The following is a 13,367-nucleotide window of genomic DNA, read 5'->3' as shown; positions in this document are numbered from 1 at the left end:
AGGCGTAACATTCCTCTGTCCTTCGTGCAGCACGAAGTTGCATGTGAACAGTGACGTACAACATATATGTCGGGAGAATATTCAGCCCAGTGACAGTCTAGCACACCTGGTAGTGTTCCAATCCAACCTCATTCTGCAGCTGCTGCTGTTGTGGTCTTTCGTAAGTTTTTCAACTTCCTGGTGACCAGTTCCATCATCCAGTTCCATAGCCACGTCGACCAAGCTCCTCCGCAGCAGTTTGCCGCTCTGGCTGCCAGCAGCTTCGGTCTTGACATTCTCGGAGGTGTTTGATGCGGGAGAACCAGCGAGTATTATGTTTGCGAGTTTGCGTCATCATCGACACCTCCGCTCACCTCACACTTATCTGGCACATCAACGGCTTTGATTTACATCGCAATGGAGGCGGCAATAAGTGTACCCTCAGAGGAGGAATATTGTTGGGCAAAAATCAACCCCGATTTGCCGCACTCTGTCTAAAACCTTGGACTGAGCTGCAAAAAAGACGGGCAAATTAGCGGATATCTGTCCAGTGTGAAAGCGCCTTAAGATAACCTGGGGTGTCAGAAGATAAGGGAGAGTGTAGACACCCTCTAAGAAGTACTTGGAAACATTTATAACAAGCTTACCAACCATTCAGATCAAACAAAGTGAAAACGGAGAAGGGTGAAAACAACTTTGCCAAAAAAGCCTTCAGTCGTGTTATTTCTTCAGTTCTTGTGTATTTGATTTTTTTAATTTGATTTGCTGTAGCGGGCTGCACGGTGGTGCAGTGGTTAGCACTGTGGCCTCACAGCAAGAAGGTTCCGGGTTCGAGTCCCGGCTCGGGCGCGGGATCTTTCTGTGTGGAGTTTGCATGTTCTCCCCGTGCCTGCGTGGGTTCTCTCTGGTACTCCGGCTTCCTCCCACCGTCCAAAGACATGCAATTGGGGACTAGGCTGATTGAATACTCTAAATTGACTGTAGGTATGAATGTGAATTGTTCGTCTCTGTATGTTGGCCCTGTGATGGACTGGCGACCTGTCCAGGGTGTACCCCGCCTCTCGCCCGTAGATGCTGGGATAGGCTCCAGCCCCCCCGCGACCTTTACTTGTAAGGAATAAGCGGAAGATGACGATGGATGGATGGATTTGCTGTCGCAGCATCCATGCTAACCTCTTCATTGTTGTTGCCATCACACCTAAGCCACACCTGTAGCTGACATAAGGGCCAATCCAAGACATTTCTCATTACATATTACGTGGACCTCAATTACAAACCTGACATATTTCAAACACTTTTTGAATGTATTTCCGTTGCCCTTCTAGTCTCAGTTGTTATTGTGTTGTCTACAGCTGGGACCAAGCAGCTGGTCTACTTCAGTCTGGACTACAGAGGAGAGGTGCAGGAATTGACCTTTGACCAGCCGCAGGTCCACAGGCTGCTCTATGGTAGTTTTCACAAGGTGAGATAATATGTTTACACCGAGGAAGTCATACAAGATCAGGCTGCAGGCTGCATGATAATGCTCCTGATTACTGGCTTGTTGGATTATACTGCATTGGTTTGATGTCAGGTCAACATAATAAATACATTACATGCCTGGAATGGTCCTGACTCCCCTGTGATTGGCAGATTCACCTTTCCGTCAGCCAAGTGAGTGTGTCCTTGTCTGTGGACTGCCAGCATGTTGGTGAGAGGCCTGCTCGGCCTCTAGGCAACTTACCGACAGACGGCTTTGAGATGCTGGGGAAACTGGTGAAGACGAGAGGACCCAACAGTGGATCTGTCCCGGTACTTTGCATGTTTACATCAGCTTTCCTTTTAGTTGATTGCAACCTGTCTAGAAACTATCTATCTATCCTGAGCTAAATGTTTGTCCTCTCTTCCTATGCCCACATATCCAGCTCCAGCTTCAGTCCTTTGAGATAGTGTGTAACACCACTTGGGTTGCTGAGGACACCTGCTGTGACCTGCCTGGTGTGGTCAGTCCATTACTCCTACCATTTACTCTCATAATACCTTTCATTTGGCCGGAGTGAGGCGCTACAAGCACACTGAGCCAAGTGCTTCAGTCGACTGTTGTGAAGAAATAGATGTGTTTTTGAGATTTTCAAACCCTGGCTGATGATATTCAAAATGTAATTATTATATGTTTGAAATCCCTCAAAATATGAGCCTGCAATTATCTTCAAGGTCAGTCAAGATAATGCATTATTTGCATGGCTCCCTCTAGTGGCAGTAAAGACGCCATAACGAGTAACTTGTTTTCTGTCTTCTTGATATCACAGAGGGACGAGGAGAGTTGTCCTGCTCCAGCATACAGATGTACCTGCACTTCCGACATTCCCGGAGCTCCGGGTTCTCCTGGACCAATTGTACGTCATCATGAAACCTTGAATAAACCCAGGGTACCTGCTGAATTATTTTTACCATTAACGTGATTTCTTTCTCCCAGGGAAAGCCTGGCCCACGTGGTGAGAAAGGCGAAAAGGGAGACCGAGGAGCAAAGGTGATTAGAATACTTATACTGTACTATACTCATATTTTTAGAGATCATTTATTCCGATCCCTCTTTGGAGCATTCTGGCTTTTATGATTTGCCTTCCCTTTTAAAGAGTCATAATTCATTCATTAACTGTTTTTATTTATTCTATTTCAAAATTTCTGCATCATGATACAAATTTATCACAATAACAATTACAAATTTATTTCAGTTTTACATAAATACAATTTCAAATAAACACATTTCATACAGAGAGAAACACAATGAGCCTGTAAATCTCTTTACACATTGTAGGATTTTTAAACCACGATTTAGTTGTATAGACAGGAAGTAAAGCCATTTGTTTTTTTCTAACTTCCTGCATGTGACATCTGTAGCGTACTTTTTGAAAGTTCCAACACTGAAATGATACTTCACCAATACAAGTGTATTCTGTTTTGAAGTACTCACCAGCAGGTATTTAAAAAAAAAAAAAAGTGGGAAAAAAATCTGTCGTTAGCTATCAGTCACCATGAGCCTCAAGCTGAATGAAGCTATGTGGCTGGCTCTTTCTGCATTTTAGGGTCACACAAAAGTGATACACGAGGAAAAATGATTTCTGTGCTCAAAACACTGATTTGTGAGAACTTGAAAAGTAAAAAAAACTTTGTGGGAGAAGATTTCCTTTGAAATCTCTGCAAGCCTGGGAGAGTAACAGTTACAAGGGGCAGACAGAAGATGTAGGCCACAAGGAGTTGCATGTAGGCACCAGGCTTTGCTCCCTGCCTGTGAGAGTACATTTGGGGCTAATTGTTTCAACCTCAAATATCTAGTTGTTCCACATGTCTACATTCATTTGCCCTGGGAAAAAAAACCCTCATCACCATGACAAGTGGGCTCTGTTGTTATGTCAAGCAAAAGGCGAAGGGCAAGTGGAACTAATGAAATGTAGGGCCAGTTGACACTGATTTAAGTGGCATCACTTTGAATAATACAGGTTTCTTAGAAAACAGCTCTGTTCTGGATCTAAAACAGCCTTGATACACCTTTGTTTATCTCTCAAGCTCCTCAAAACAGACTTTGGTGTTTGAAATATTCAGGTCAACACCCAGGTCCCCCAAACACCAGCCACCCACCCAATTATGCTTCTTAGTAACTGCAATCATACTTTCTTGTTACTTGCAGCATGTCTGCTTTCACCGTTTTTCCTTGAGAAACAATTGAGACATATTATCTAAGCCCTAAAGTCGATTGCTTGTGTTCCTCTGAATTTCAGGGGGAGGTGGGTCCACCAGGGAAGCCTGGATTTGAGGGAGGTCTTGGGCCTGTGGGCAGCAGAGGGCCCCTTGGCATGGCGGTCCAGGGCAAACAAGTGAGTAACCATATCTGGTTCAACTTGGGCTTCACATATTACACACTAAATCCATGGGGACCAGTTGGAGAAGATGTAGACTGTTCCTTCCTAAAAGTAGAAATTCCTAGATGAAATAGTACCCTGGTAAAAGTCTCCTTTCAAAATTCTATGTAAGACCAGAAATACCCAGATAATTATTGTGGGTATTTCTGGAGTGAGGATTCTGGCTCCAGTGAGAGAGCGAGAAGCTTGGGGAGAAATTATGACATCCGTCAACAAGTCAAGTTAAGAAAATATCTGCACAATCAAGTCCCTACTACTCATGGACCGCAGGTGGACCTCACACTTCTAGAAAGGCTGGAGCAATATGGAGGACCAAATGGGACAGAATGAAATATATAAATACGTCTTTAAATAAATACTTAAATGTGTCATCAATTAATTAAAATGTGAATTAAATAAATAAGTGTCATTAAACGTGTCATTAATTCATTAAAATACTAGTCCAGTTAATGTTAAACAATATATATAATTATTTCACTATTTCATTAATTATATCATGGACATGTGTTGCAGCACTTCATAAATTTATTTTATCCGTCAAACTCAACCATCAAAGTCAGTGGGCGGGACTAACACCTGATTGGTTACCCGGCACATCAACCAAAGACTTAAGATAATCGATTGATGCAAAGCAAGTAAACATATTCTGACACACTAGGTGGCGCTTTATACACTACATGCTCTGGATCAGCAGGTCCCACTTCCACGTTTTCTCTAAGGTCTAAAATATCTAAAACCAACTCCTAGAAACTTGAAGAATATCCTCCGTAGCCGGCATGTTTTGAAAGACTTCAGACAAAAGCAATCGATTAGACTAGATCAGTGTTAGTCCCGCCCACTGACATTGATGGGTTAGTTTGACAGATAAAATAAATTCATGAAGTGCTGCAACACATGTCCATCAAATAATTAATTAAATAGTGAAATAATTATGTATGTTTTTACATTAAATTAGCTGGTATTTTAATAAATTAATGACACTTTATGTAATTCCCATTTTAATCAATTAATGACACATTTAAGTATTTATTTAAAGATGTATTTATATATTTCATATTTAAGGTGACTGCACCATCATGTTACAGTGACTCAACGTCACCCCCCTGAGGAATACAGCGGTATTACAAGACATCAGTGTAGCCACGTCAGAGAAAAAATGTAACTATGGTATCTTGACACCCTGTTACCTCACTATGTAGTACAAATACAACTTCCTCAACCATATTTGTCCTTAAAGGGTCCTCCTGGTGCAAGGGGGGAAAAGGGAGACCCTGGGCGACCTGGCGTTCAGGTGAGTTTAAACCAAAACAGAGAACTACCCATCTGTGGTCTGATCATTGCTCTGCCTCTAACCTCCTTGTTCGTCTTCCCCACAGGGTTTACCAGGACCCCCAGGTCCACAAGGGGAAGAGGGCGTCCCAGGCCCCAAGGTGAGATTTTTGGTCTCACCAGTCATTCGTCAAATGTTAACAGTTCCTCCTCTTGGTGGACCAATGTAGTGACCCTCCCGCTTTCTGTGTCGATGTGTTTGCCAGGGAATTCGCGGAGCGGAGGGGAGCATTGGTGCATCAGGAATCACTGGACCCAGGGTGAGACTGAAGAAACCTTATTAGGTGTCACCTTGACCAACATGTTGGTTCATGAAAAATAAGAAATTAGTGTACCACAGTCCATTGTTATATTTACCGTCATTTGTAGATGAATCTGAATTTTTTTAATGACCAAAGATCCTTTGTCTTTTGCATCCATCAGGATACCACACATACACCAAATGTTACAATCCAATGGGCAGCTAACTTCATTTACTGATTCTCATTTTTAAATTTTTGGGTCATTTTAGTTGTGATAATTATTATAGCACAAAATTTGGGAAGATTGTTTATTTGGAGGGGGGCTGGGGGGAGGCTGGAATGTCATCCTCAATCTTTCTCTGCTCTTTGGTAGAGCTTCTGACCTGCAGTTTTTATTCTGTTTATAATGAGACACTGTGTGTATTGTTCAGGGCTTCCAGGGAATGCCAGGACACCCGGGGCCTATAGGGGAGAGGGGCCACTCTGGACCTGTGGGGCCCACGGTATGATCGGAGAGACGAATAGCGGCACAAGTCTTCAGATGTTGTTATTTTCATTGATGCTTGTGTTTCTGTGGTTTTAAAGGGTCTGCCGGGGAGTAAAGGAGAGCGAGGAGAGAAGGTGGGTTACAGCTGGAGCACTGACAGCTTCATCATCACACACTTCATGTGTTTGATCAGATGGACACAAACTTTCAGTGAGAATGAACTCACCTGCTGGTGTTTTACAGGGGGAACCTCAGTCCATGACCATGATCTACCAGCTGGTCACACAAGCGTGTGAACAACTCGTGCATAGTGCGTATTTCCTAATTTTTCTCGGTCCCTCAGAGTCCAGAACGAACACACACTCTTGCACATACTTCATCCAGATCTCGGTGTGGTTTTCAGAGGAGGTGTTGAAGCTGGACACGTTCATTAATGAGATCAACCGTAAGCCAGCTCCTATTGAGGAGCCAGTGGGGCCTCCAGGGGAGCCTGGAATACCAGGGCCCAGGGGCCCTCCAGGTTCTAGGGGTGGCCAAGGAAATGCGGGCCCAAGGGGGAGACCTGGCAAGGCTGGATATCCAGGAGAGCAGGGTCAGACTCACATTTATTTTAAAGGACACAACAAAATCCTCATGCTGCTGTCTGCAGGGCTGCTATCACTAATGACTACGAGTGATGGTCTGTCTCTTTCTTGTTTCCAGGAAGGAGAGGAATGCAAGGGGGGAAAGGGGATGCAGGGGCCAACGTCCAGGGGCCCTCAGGGGTCAAAGGATTTGCAGGTACCTCTCAGCGACATGCATCTAAACCCTTTTTTCTTGGTGCATCCTACTATTGTAAAGATTGAGACCTTCGTTGAACAGATGTGTGTGTCCACAGGTCCTCCTGGTGAGTCCAAGCTGGGAGTCCCAGGGTCCAAAGGAGAGGACGGTAAGACAGGACCACCTGGGATCCCAGGACCTCCTGGCCAGCCAGGTGAGATTGGACCCCCGGGTGTGTGTGACAGCAGTGGAGGCTGCCACAGAGTTCCCCAGCAAACAGGTTAGATTTCTCACTTACTTCATATCTGAGTATGTGATCTGATCATCCAGTCAGAGTGACTTCCATCTCAAGGGCCTGGTTCCACCAAAGCATGGTTTGCTGAGGTAAGTGTACGTTAAACTGTTGAAACACCAGGAGCATGAAGAGATACTGAGTGTCCATTGTGCTGGAAGTGCTGAGTATTTCACTCTTTTTTTTGTCTGGTCATGGAGAAAATATTTCAACTCTGGGTAAGTGCTGAACCCATTGTCAGATTTTACCCAGCCTCCATGGAGGAGGGGCGGGACTAAAGACCACAAACACCAACCGTCACGTCCTACATGTAAAAGTATAACCTGTACAACAGAGAAACTCTGGAACCAGATAAATGTATTAGCTAAAACATTTTCTTGCCCTCAAAAATCTCATGAACCCACACAGACTCACAAGTCTGTCTTCTCTTGCCATTTCAGGGTCATTGATAGCAATGATGAGAGGAAGAATTCTCCTGTGTACTAACAGTTTTACTTCCACTGAGATTCTGTGTCATCAACCAAGAGTGTTGGAGTTGAAAAAACACTGCCGAACCACATGGGATGCCAAAACTGATTTCGGAGTGGAGTTAAAAATAGTGTGAAAAATTCTGGTAACCACTCATTCAGCCAATATTTTTTTTAATTTGAGAGTGAGGGAGAGAATATATGAATAAACTGGCCTGAGGCTATTATGGTGTGTAGGCGGCCACTTCACACACATCTACCAGTCTATTGACTGGCTGATGAAATGATTAGGTCCTCCATCCAAGTGCTCCAGGTGTTTTTGAATCTGTAGCTGGCATTCTCACTTCAAAAAAAGGCTTTGGTGGACTCAGGTCATGTATCACAGTGAACACATTAGTCACAGCCAACTAAAATGGCACCTGACATTCAAAGTTCTGTTGTGGTAATAAAGATCCGATCAAGTGCTGGCACAGCCACCGTAAATGTCCACGATTGTGTCTGTGTTCCCTCCTCATCCAGACGACCCTTATTATGGCTACCAGCCTTGAGTGGATACGAATGCACAGGCAGCGACAGAGAGGTGATGATGTCATGAGGGACATGTGATGAAATGACTACGATTCCTTTGGAGCTGAGTGACAAACTGGGACTGGAGCCGAAGGAAGCAGCATGGAGGTGACGTGGTGTGTTGACCTTACCACGATCCAGGAAGCATCTCTCTGTCTGGTTACAGCGTTCTTTGATGCAGACACAGCTGAGAAGTGAGCTGATGTCATTTCTATTAGTAAGTGGGAATGCTGCCATTAGAGAATATGGTTCTAGCATTCTTATGGAACTATTTTCCTGCTGGGATCAGTAATGTGCTGTCTCATGAACCATAATCGCACTGAAGCCTTTCCTTATGTTTATGTAATCATGCACTATATCAAAGCCAAGTAGTTTAGCCTTCTGAGTTACATTCTAACCTTAACTGCCTCAAGAACTATGAAAAGACATTATCCATGGTGGAAAAGTTCCTTTTCATTCCATGGTATAAATGACACTGTGAGAATGTTGTGTAGTATAATTTGTATATTGCCTATTATAGTCTGTGTATGCAGTTATTCATGTATGATATTGTATGTATAATCAATAATTTTCCAGGTTTATTCCTTATTATTATAATTATTATTATTATTATTGTTATTATTATTTCATTCCGGGGTTTAGGTGACAAACGTGTGTTTGTGTTTGAAAAAGAGAGAAGGACAAAGTGTGTGTGGTGTATGTGTCAGAGTTTTTGTGTGTATGTTTTTTATTTTGATAATAAAATGCCATTAAATTGCATTTAATAAAATGTGTTTGTCTTTTTTTTTTCATGGAAGGCCATTGCTACAAACTTAGCTGTATCCCCTGTAAACGTTCAAGGCAGCTAGAACACTAAACCTGACCTCTGACCTCGATGTGTAGTGTGAGAGAAAAAGATTAGCTACTAGAAGAATCATCCATCCATTTTCTATACCCCTCATCAGTTAAGGGGGAGGGGTGGAGCCTATGCCAGCTGACATTAGTTGAGAGATGGACTTCACCCTGGACGGGTCATCAGGAGCAATTAGGCTGGAGCAATTAGGCATTCTGTATCTTGCTCAAGAATTCTTTGACATGGTCACCAGGATCAAACCAGCAACCTCTACCACTAAGCCATGCCCCCCCCCATGAGGAATGCTACCTTTTCAATCATTCAATATTTTTTATCGGAACGTCTCGAATCGAGAATTGTTTCCAGTAGTGTCTATTTTGGAGAGCACACGGGAAGTGTTAAGCTAATTCCATTGGTCCAACACATTTCCTGTTCAATGCCAAATATTGTTTCAGTTTCTAAGTAAAAGTGACAAGTACTTATAACAGGACAAGGGAAAACGTATAATTCCCCTAAATGTTAAACTCGACTATATTTAAAAGGGTATTATCGAGAGCCCCATGGAATACACAGGCCATTACTTACTTATGAAGCGGCTGTGTATTGTGATAATTTATTTTGAAAACCCCAAACAGGATTCTGTGTTACACTTGGTATTTTACACTGTGTGAGTCGAACAGTTTCGCGTCACCATGGCAAGCAGGAAAACTTCGCACTCGGAACGGAATAATGGGGATAAATATTCTGTCTTATTGCCCACCTACAACGAAAGAGAAAACCTACCCTTGATAGTGTGGCTTTTGGTTAAATATTTTGGTGAAAGGTGAGTTCCTGGGTGTCACCAGAGCGGCTAATGTAAGCTAGCTAGCGTTATCGAGCAAGTGATGAGCTGTCACTAAACCAGGCTCACCAAGTGACGACTTCGCTCGTTTTGCGTCGCATGTGTCGAGTCCGAAGTTCAGACAAGATATATTTAGGAACCCGTCACGATTAATTAGCTCCTGTTTTCGACATGTATTTTTTTGTCGAAGGGAGTTGCTAAACTGTGAACAGCCTCGCCTGTATTTTTTTTTGTATAACGTCATTGTGCGATTACATTTCAATGAAATACAAACAATCTGCTCACTTTAGTTTTTACTCTAAGAGGTATGAATAAAAACACTTCAACAAATTATTTGTCTATTTTCTAGCGGATTCAACTATGAGATTATCGTCATTGACGACGGAAGCCCTGATGGGACACTCGACGTGGCTGAGCAGTTGCAGTCAATTTATGGAGAGGATAAGATTGTAAGTTAACAGGTATTCTTCCTTGCTGTCTGCGTCATGAAATTATCTTATAATAATTCATTTGTTACTGTAATAACACCTTGGTAATGGAGTTCATTTACATCTGATTTAAAATGTTACATTCAAAACTACAAACTAATATTACATACTAATATATATTGCTGGTAAATAAATCATTTTGAATCTTCTGTGTTCTAGCTTCTACGACCAAGAGCAAAAAAATTAGGCTTAGGTGAGTCAATAAAACTGCCAATAATTCAAATCGGCGTACAGCTTTGATACAGCTGCTGTTGAACTCTTGTTTCCCGTCTCAGGCACTGCCTACATCCACGGGATGAAGCACGCCACTGGAAACTTCATCATCATCATGGATGCTGACCTTTCTCATCATGTGAGTGGAGCTTAGTTGTGTTTGCAGCACCGTATGACAGAGGAGGCCAAGCTTCATCAAGCTTCACATCGAGTGTTTTATAGATATGTGATGTTAGATGAAGTATATAAGGTTTTGTACACAAGACTAATACTCGTGTTTTTTTTTTATTTTAGCCCAAATTCATCCCAGAATTTATTGAGTAAGTTTACAAGTATATGATTTATTTAATGTCTGAATTTTTGAACCATAATAACAACTCATTCCACCATGAAAAATTGTTTATATTTATGCATAAGTGGCTTTATGTTGTTTGTCAGAAAGCAGAAGGAAGGAGATTATGACATGGTGTCTGGCACTCGGTACCAAGGGAACGGAGGTGTATATGGTTGGGACCTGCGCCGAAAACTCATCAGGTAAATGATGTGGACTTTTCTTGGTTAACCACAGTTATAAGAGATGGAGGTTTAATTTTCTTCTTCTTTCCTCTGCTACATTCAGTCGGGGCGCCAACTTCCTGACTCAGGTGTTGCTTAGACCTGGTGCGTCAGACCTCACTGGCAGCTTCAGGTCCGTGGTGCTAATCCCCCCTGGGAAATAAATGTTACTGAGTTGGCACATAAAGGCTGTGAGGGTGTTCTCTCACACTCCTGTTGTTTGTCTTCTTCACATCAGACTGTATAAGAAGAATGTGTTGGAGAATCTGGTTGAGCGGTGTGTGTCCAAAGGATACGTCTTTCAAATGGAGATGATCGTCCGAGCCAGACAGCTCAACTACACCATCGGAGAAGTGAGGCGCTAATTCTTTTATCCCCTCGTTCATTTGTCCCTTGTTTTGGGGGCTGGGGGGTTTTCCCCGAGTGAGTGGTTCAACCTAGTAGACAGAAGGGCCGCTGTCAGATTTGTCCTTTACACATGAGGTGAGTGCTGGCAGCAAGTTAGCTTAGCTTAACGAGAAACGGAGCAACAGCTAGCTTAGGTCAAACCAACAGAATTGGCTAGATAGTGGGCTTTTACTGAAATGAACAATGTCTTGAATTAACAGTGTCTTCAAAAATCATGTAGAGAAGAAGAGACACACCTGTCAGTGTTTTTTTTCAGATGATTATGGCAATTTATTTTGAAATAAGCTTATTATCTTGCTTTTTTTTTTAAGCCGGACAAGCAAATAGATGCCCCCTCCAGGTGACTGATAGCTGGTTAGCTTTCATACAATGAACGCTAGCAATGGAGCAGTTGAGAAAACTGTCTCATGTCGTTCAACACACTTTTGTCCAAAATAATTTTTGACTTCATGGATAGAACCTGGAACTTCTTTGAGGGCCTCAGCCTCCCATCACGTCTTGCTTTCTGAACCTCCACAGCCTACACTCCCTCTGTATCCTGGTTCAAATAGATCAGGATCAGGATCTTGGTTTGTCTAGGGGCCATCCTCCTCATCCTCTCTTGCAAAGTCGGTTAGTAGCGACATTCACTGAAAGCACCGTCATAACCAAATCACTGCGCCTTGTAAAGAAAGTAGTTTCAAGTGCGTACCTGGGTCTCAGATAAAAATATGTAATTTTCATCAACTTTTTCACAGTGAATACTAAACACGTTCCTAAGGCTATTAATGCAGGAAAGGACCATTTTGGATAAGTGTGTATTTGATGACTTCTGAGATGGTTTGCTACTGTGCCCCACCTACAGTGTTCATTGCAGCTAAGCTAACTAGCAGTTAGAGTGGAAAGACGAGTGTCTTATCTGCTTCTGTACTTCTAATAATGATGGACAATAAGCACAGTTCCCAAAAAGTTAGCAAGGTCCTTTTAAGCTTAGTGGCAGTGACAGCTCAGACAAACAACTGCTGCCCTACTGTTGGAAAATGGTGGATCCACTGTTTGGAGCGTCACACAAACCCTGTCACATGACTTATTCCACTATCAGAATTGAATCTGGTAGTGTCTAAAAAAGGAGAGAGAGAGAGAGAGAGAGAGGAAATGACTGACCCTTTTCTTTCACATGACAGGTCCCCATTTCTTTTGTGGATCGGGTTTATGGAGAGTCCAAACTGGGAGGGAATGAGATCGTGTCATTCGTGAAAGGACTGCTCACACTCTTCGCCACTACGTGATCAGTGGTGTGTCACCCTGAGCTCCAGAAGACTACCAGAGCTGGAATGGCCCAAATGTTCCACAAATGTTCCACTTGTCACATGGTGACAGGACAGAAACAAGAACCCCCCCCCCCCCCCCCCCCTTGTGACCAGTACATAGAACATGCTTTACTGCCAGGAACCATTCGCTGGACTGTAGCGACATAGCGCTTTACTTCCCCATCATGCTCTGCTGTATTAAAACAGGGATGATATTCAAACTTCATACAGTCATGAAACCCTGGGGGAAAAAAAGATCAATTTCTACGCCCGGGGAAATTTTTCAGAAAGAGTCATGTACCCGAATATTAGAGTATTTGTGGTTAGAATGGACTGAGTCAAATCTCTTTAGGTTCATATCTGCTTACTACTGCTTACTTATTTGATTGAGCAGATATATGTAAATATATCTGCTCAATCAAATCACACTACCTGTCATTAATTTTGGTCAGATATACTCTCGTAAATTTTGACAAGGATTTCTGTTTATTTTTCACGTACACTATTTCAGAATGTATGGTCATGGGGATTGAACTCAAATGTTAGGGAAAATCATGAAAATGTATGGTAAAAATGTATATGAACCTCACTTGTGGTTGTTTGTAAGAAATTAAATTTTTGAAATTGTTGTCTTTGTTTGTGACTCAAACCCTAAAATGCCTCATGGACCTGTCATAAATGAACATTAATGGGTTCTGGGCTTAACAAAAATTGTATATC

The 13,367-nt window shown here is 42.6% G+C and overlaps 2 protein-coding genes across 2 annotated transcripts in view; both read left to right on the top strand.

The window, feature by feature from the left end:
• The window catches only part of LOC147256127 (collagen alpha-1(XX) chain-like), a 43,078-nt gene extending 33,973 nt beyond the window's left edge, over positions 1-9,105 (top strand). The window contains exons 27-42 of the mRNA XM_086214019.1: positions 1,332-1,441; positions 1,612-1,770; positions 1,884-1,961; positions 2,268-2,354; positions 2,435-2,488; positions 3,738-3,833; positions 5,116-5,169; positions 5,255-5,308; positions 5,414-5,467; positions 5,881-5,952; positions 6,035-6,070; positions 6,180-6,246; positions 6,340-6,528; positions 6,639-6,716; positions 6,814-6,975; positions 7,974-9,105. Of these exons, the coding sequence (XP_086070145.1) occupies positions 1,332-1,441; positions 1,612-1,770; positions 1,884-1,961; positions 2,268-2,354; positions 2,435-2,488; positions 3,738-3,833; positions 5,116-5,169; positions 5,255-5,308; positions 5,414-5,467; positions 5,881-5,952; positions 6,035-6,070; positions 6,180-6,246; positions 6,340-6,528; positions 6,639-6,716; positions 6,814-6,975; positions 7,974-8,002 (1,379 nt within the window). The 3' untranslated portion in view covers positions 8,003-9,105. The remainder of the gene's footprint in view (positions 1-1,331; positions 1,442-1,611; positions 1,771-1,883; positions 1,962-2,267; positions 2,355-2,434; positions 2,489-3,737; positions 3,834-5,115; positions 5,170-5,254; positions 5,309-5,413; positions 5,468-5,880; positions 5,953-6,034; positions 6,071-6,179; positions 6,247-6,339; positions 6,529-6,638; positions 6,717-6,813; positions 6,976-7,973) is intronic.
• Positions 9,106-9,493: 388 nt separating this feature from the next.
• dpm1 (dolichyl-phosphate mannosyltransferase subunit 1, catalytic) lies at positions 9,494-13,275 on the top strand. Its single transcript, XM_086212708.1, has 9 exons — positions 9,494-9,676; positions 10,044-10,143; positions 10,342-10,375; positions 10,458-10,534; positions 10,690-10,715; positions 10,834-10,929; positions 11,015-11,083; positions 11,189-11,303; positions 12,522-13,275. The coding sequence occupies exons 1-9, from the start codon at positions 9,546-9,548 to the stop codon at positions 12,624-12,626; spliced, it is 753 nt and encodes a 250-aa protein (XP_086068834.1). The 5' UTR covers positions 9,494-9,545; the 3' UTR covers positions 12,627-13,275.
• The last annotated feature ends 92 nt before the right edge of the window (positions 13,276-13,367 follow it).

Source organism: Aulostomus chinensis, chromosome 9 (assembly GCF_037954235.1).
Source record: "Aulostomus chinensis isolate RoL2024-O1b breed Wild chromosome 9, RoL_Achi_v1.0, whole genome shotgun sequence".
Classification (NCBI taxonomy): domain Eukaryota; kingdom Metazoa; phylum Chordata; class Actinopteri; order Syngnathiformes; family Aulostomidae; genus Aulostomus; species Aulostomus chinensis.
This window is presented reverse-complemented; position numbering and strand designations above follow the sequence as displayed.

Coding starts and splice junctions, on each gene's coding strand:
- dpm1 (XM_086212708.1), top strand. CDS start 9,546: ATGGCAAGCAGGAAAACTTCGCACTCGGAACGGAATAATGGGGATAAA. Junction 10,144..10,341: donor TTTATGGAGAGGATAAGATT/GTAAGTTAACAG, acceptor TCTGTGTTCTAG/CTTCTACGACCAAGAGCAAA. Junction 10,535..10,689: donor ATGCTGACCTTTCTCATCAT/GTGAGTGGAGCT, acceptor TTTTTATTTTAG/CCCAAATTCATCCCAGAATT.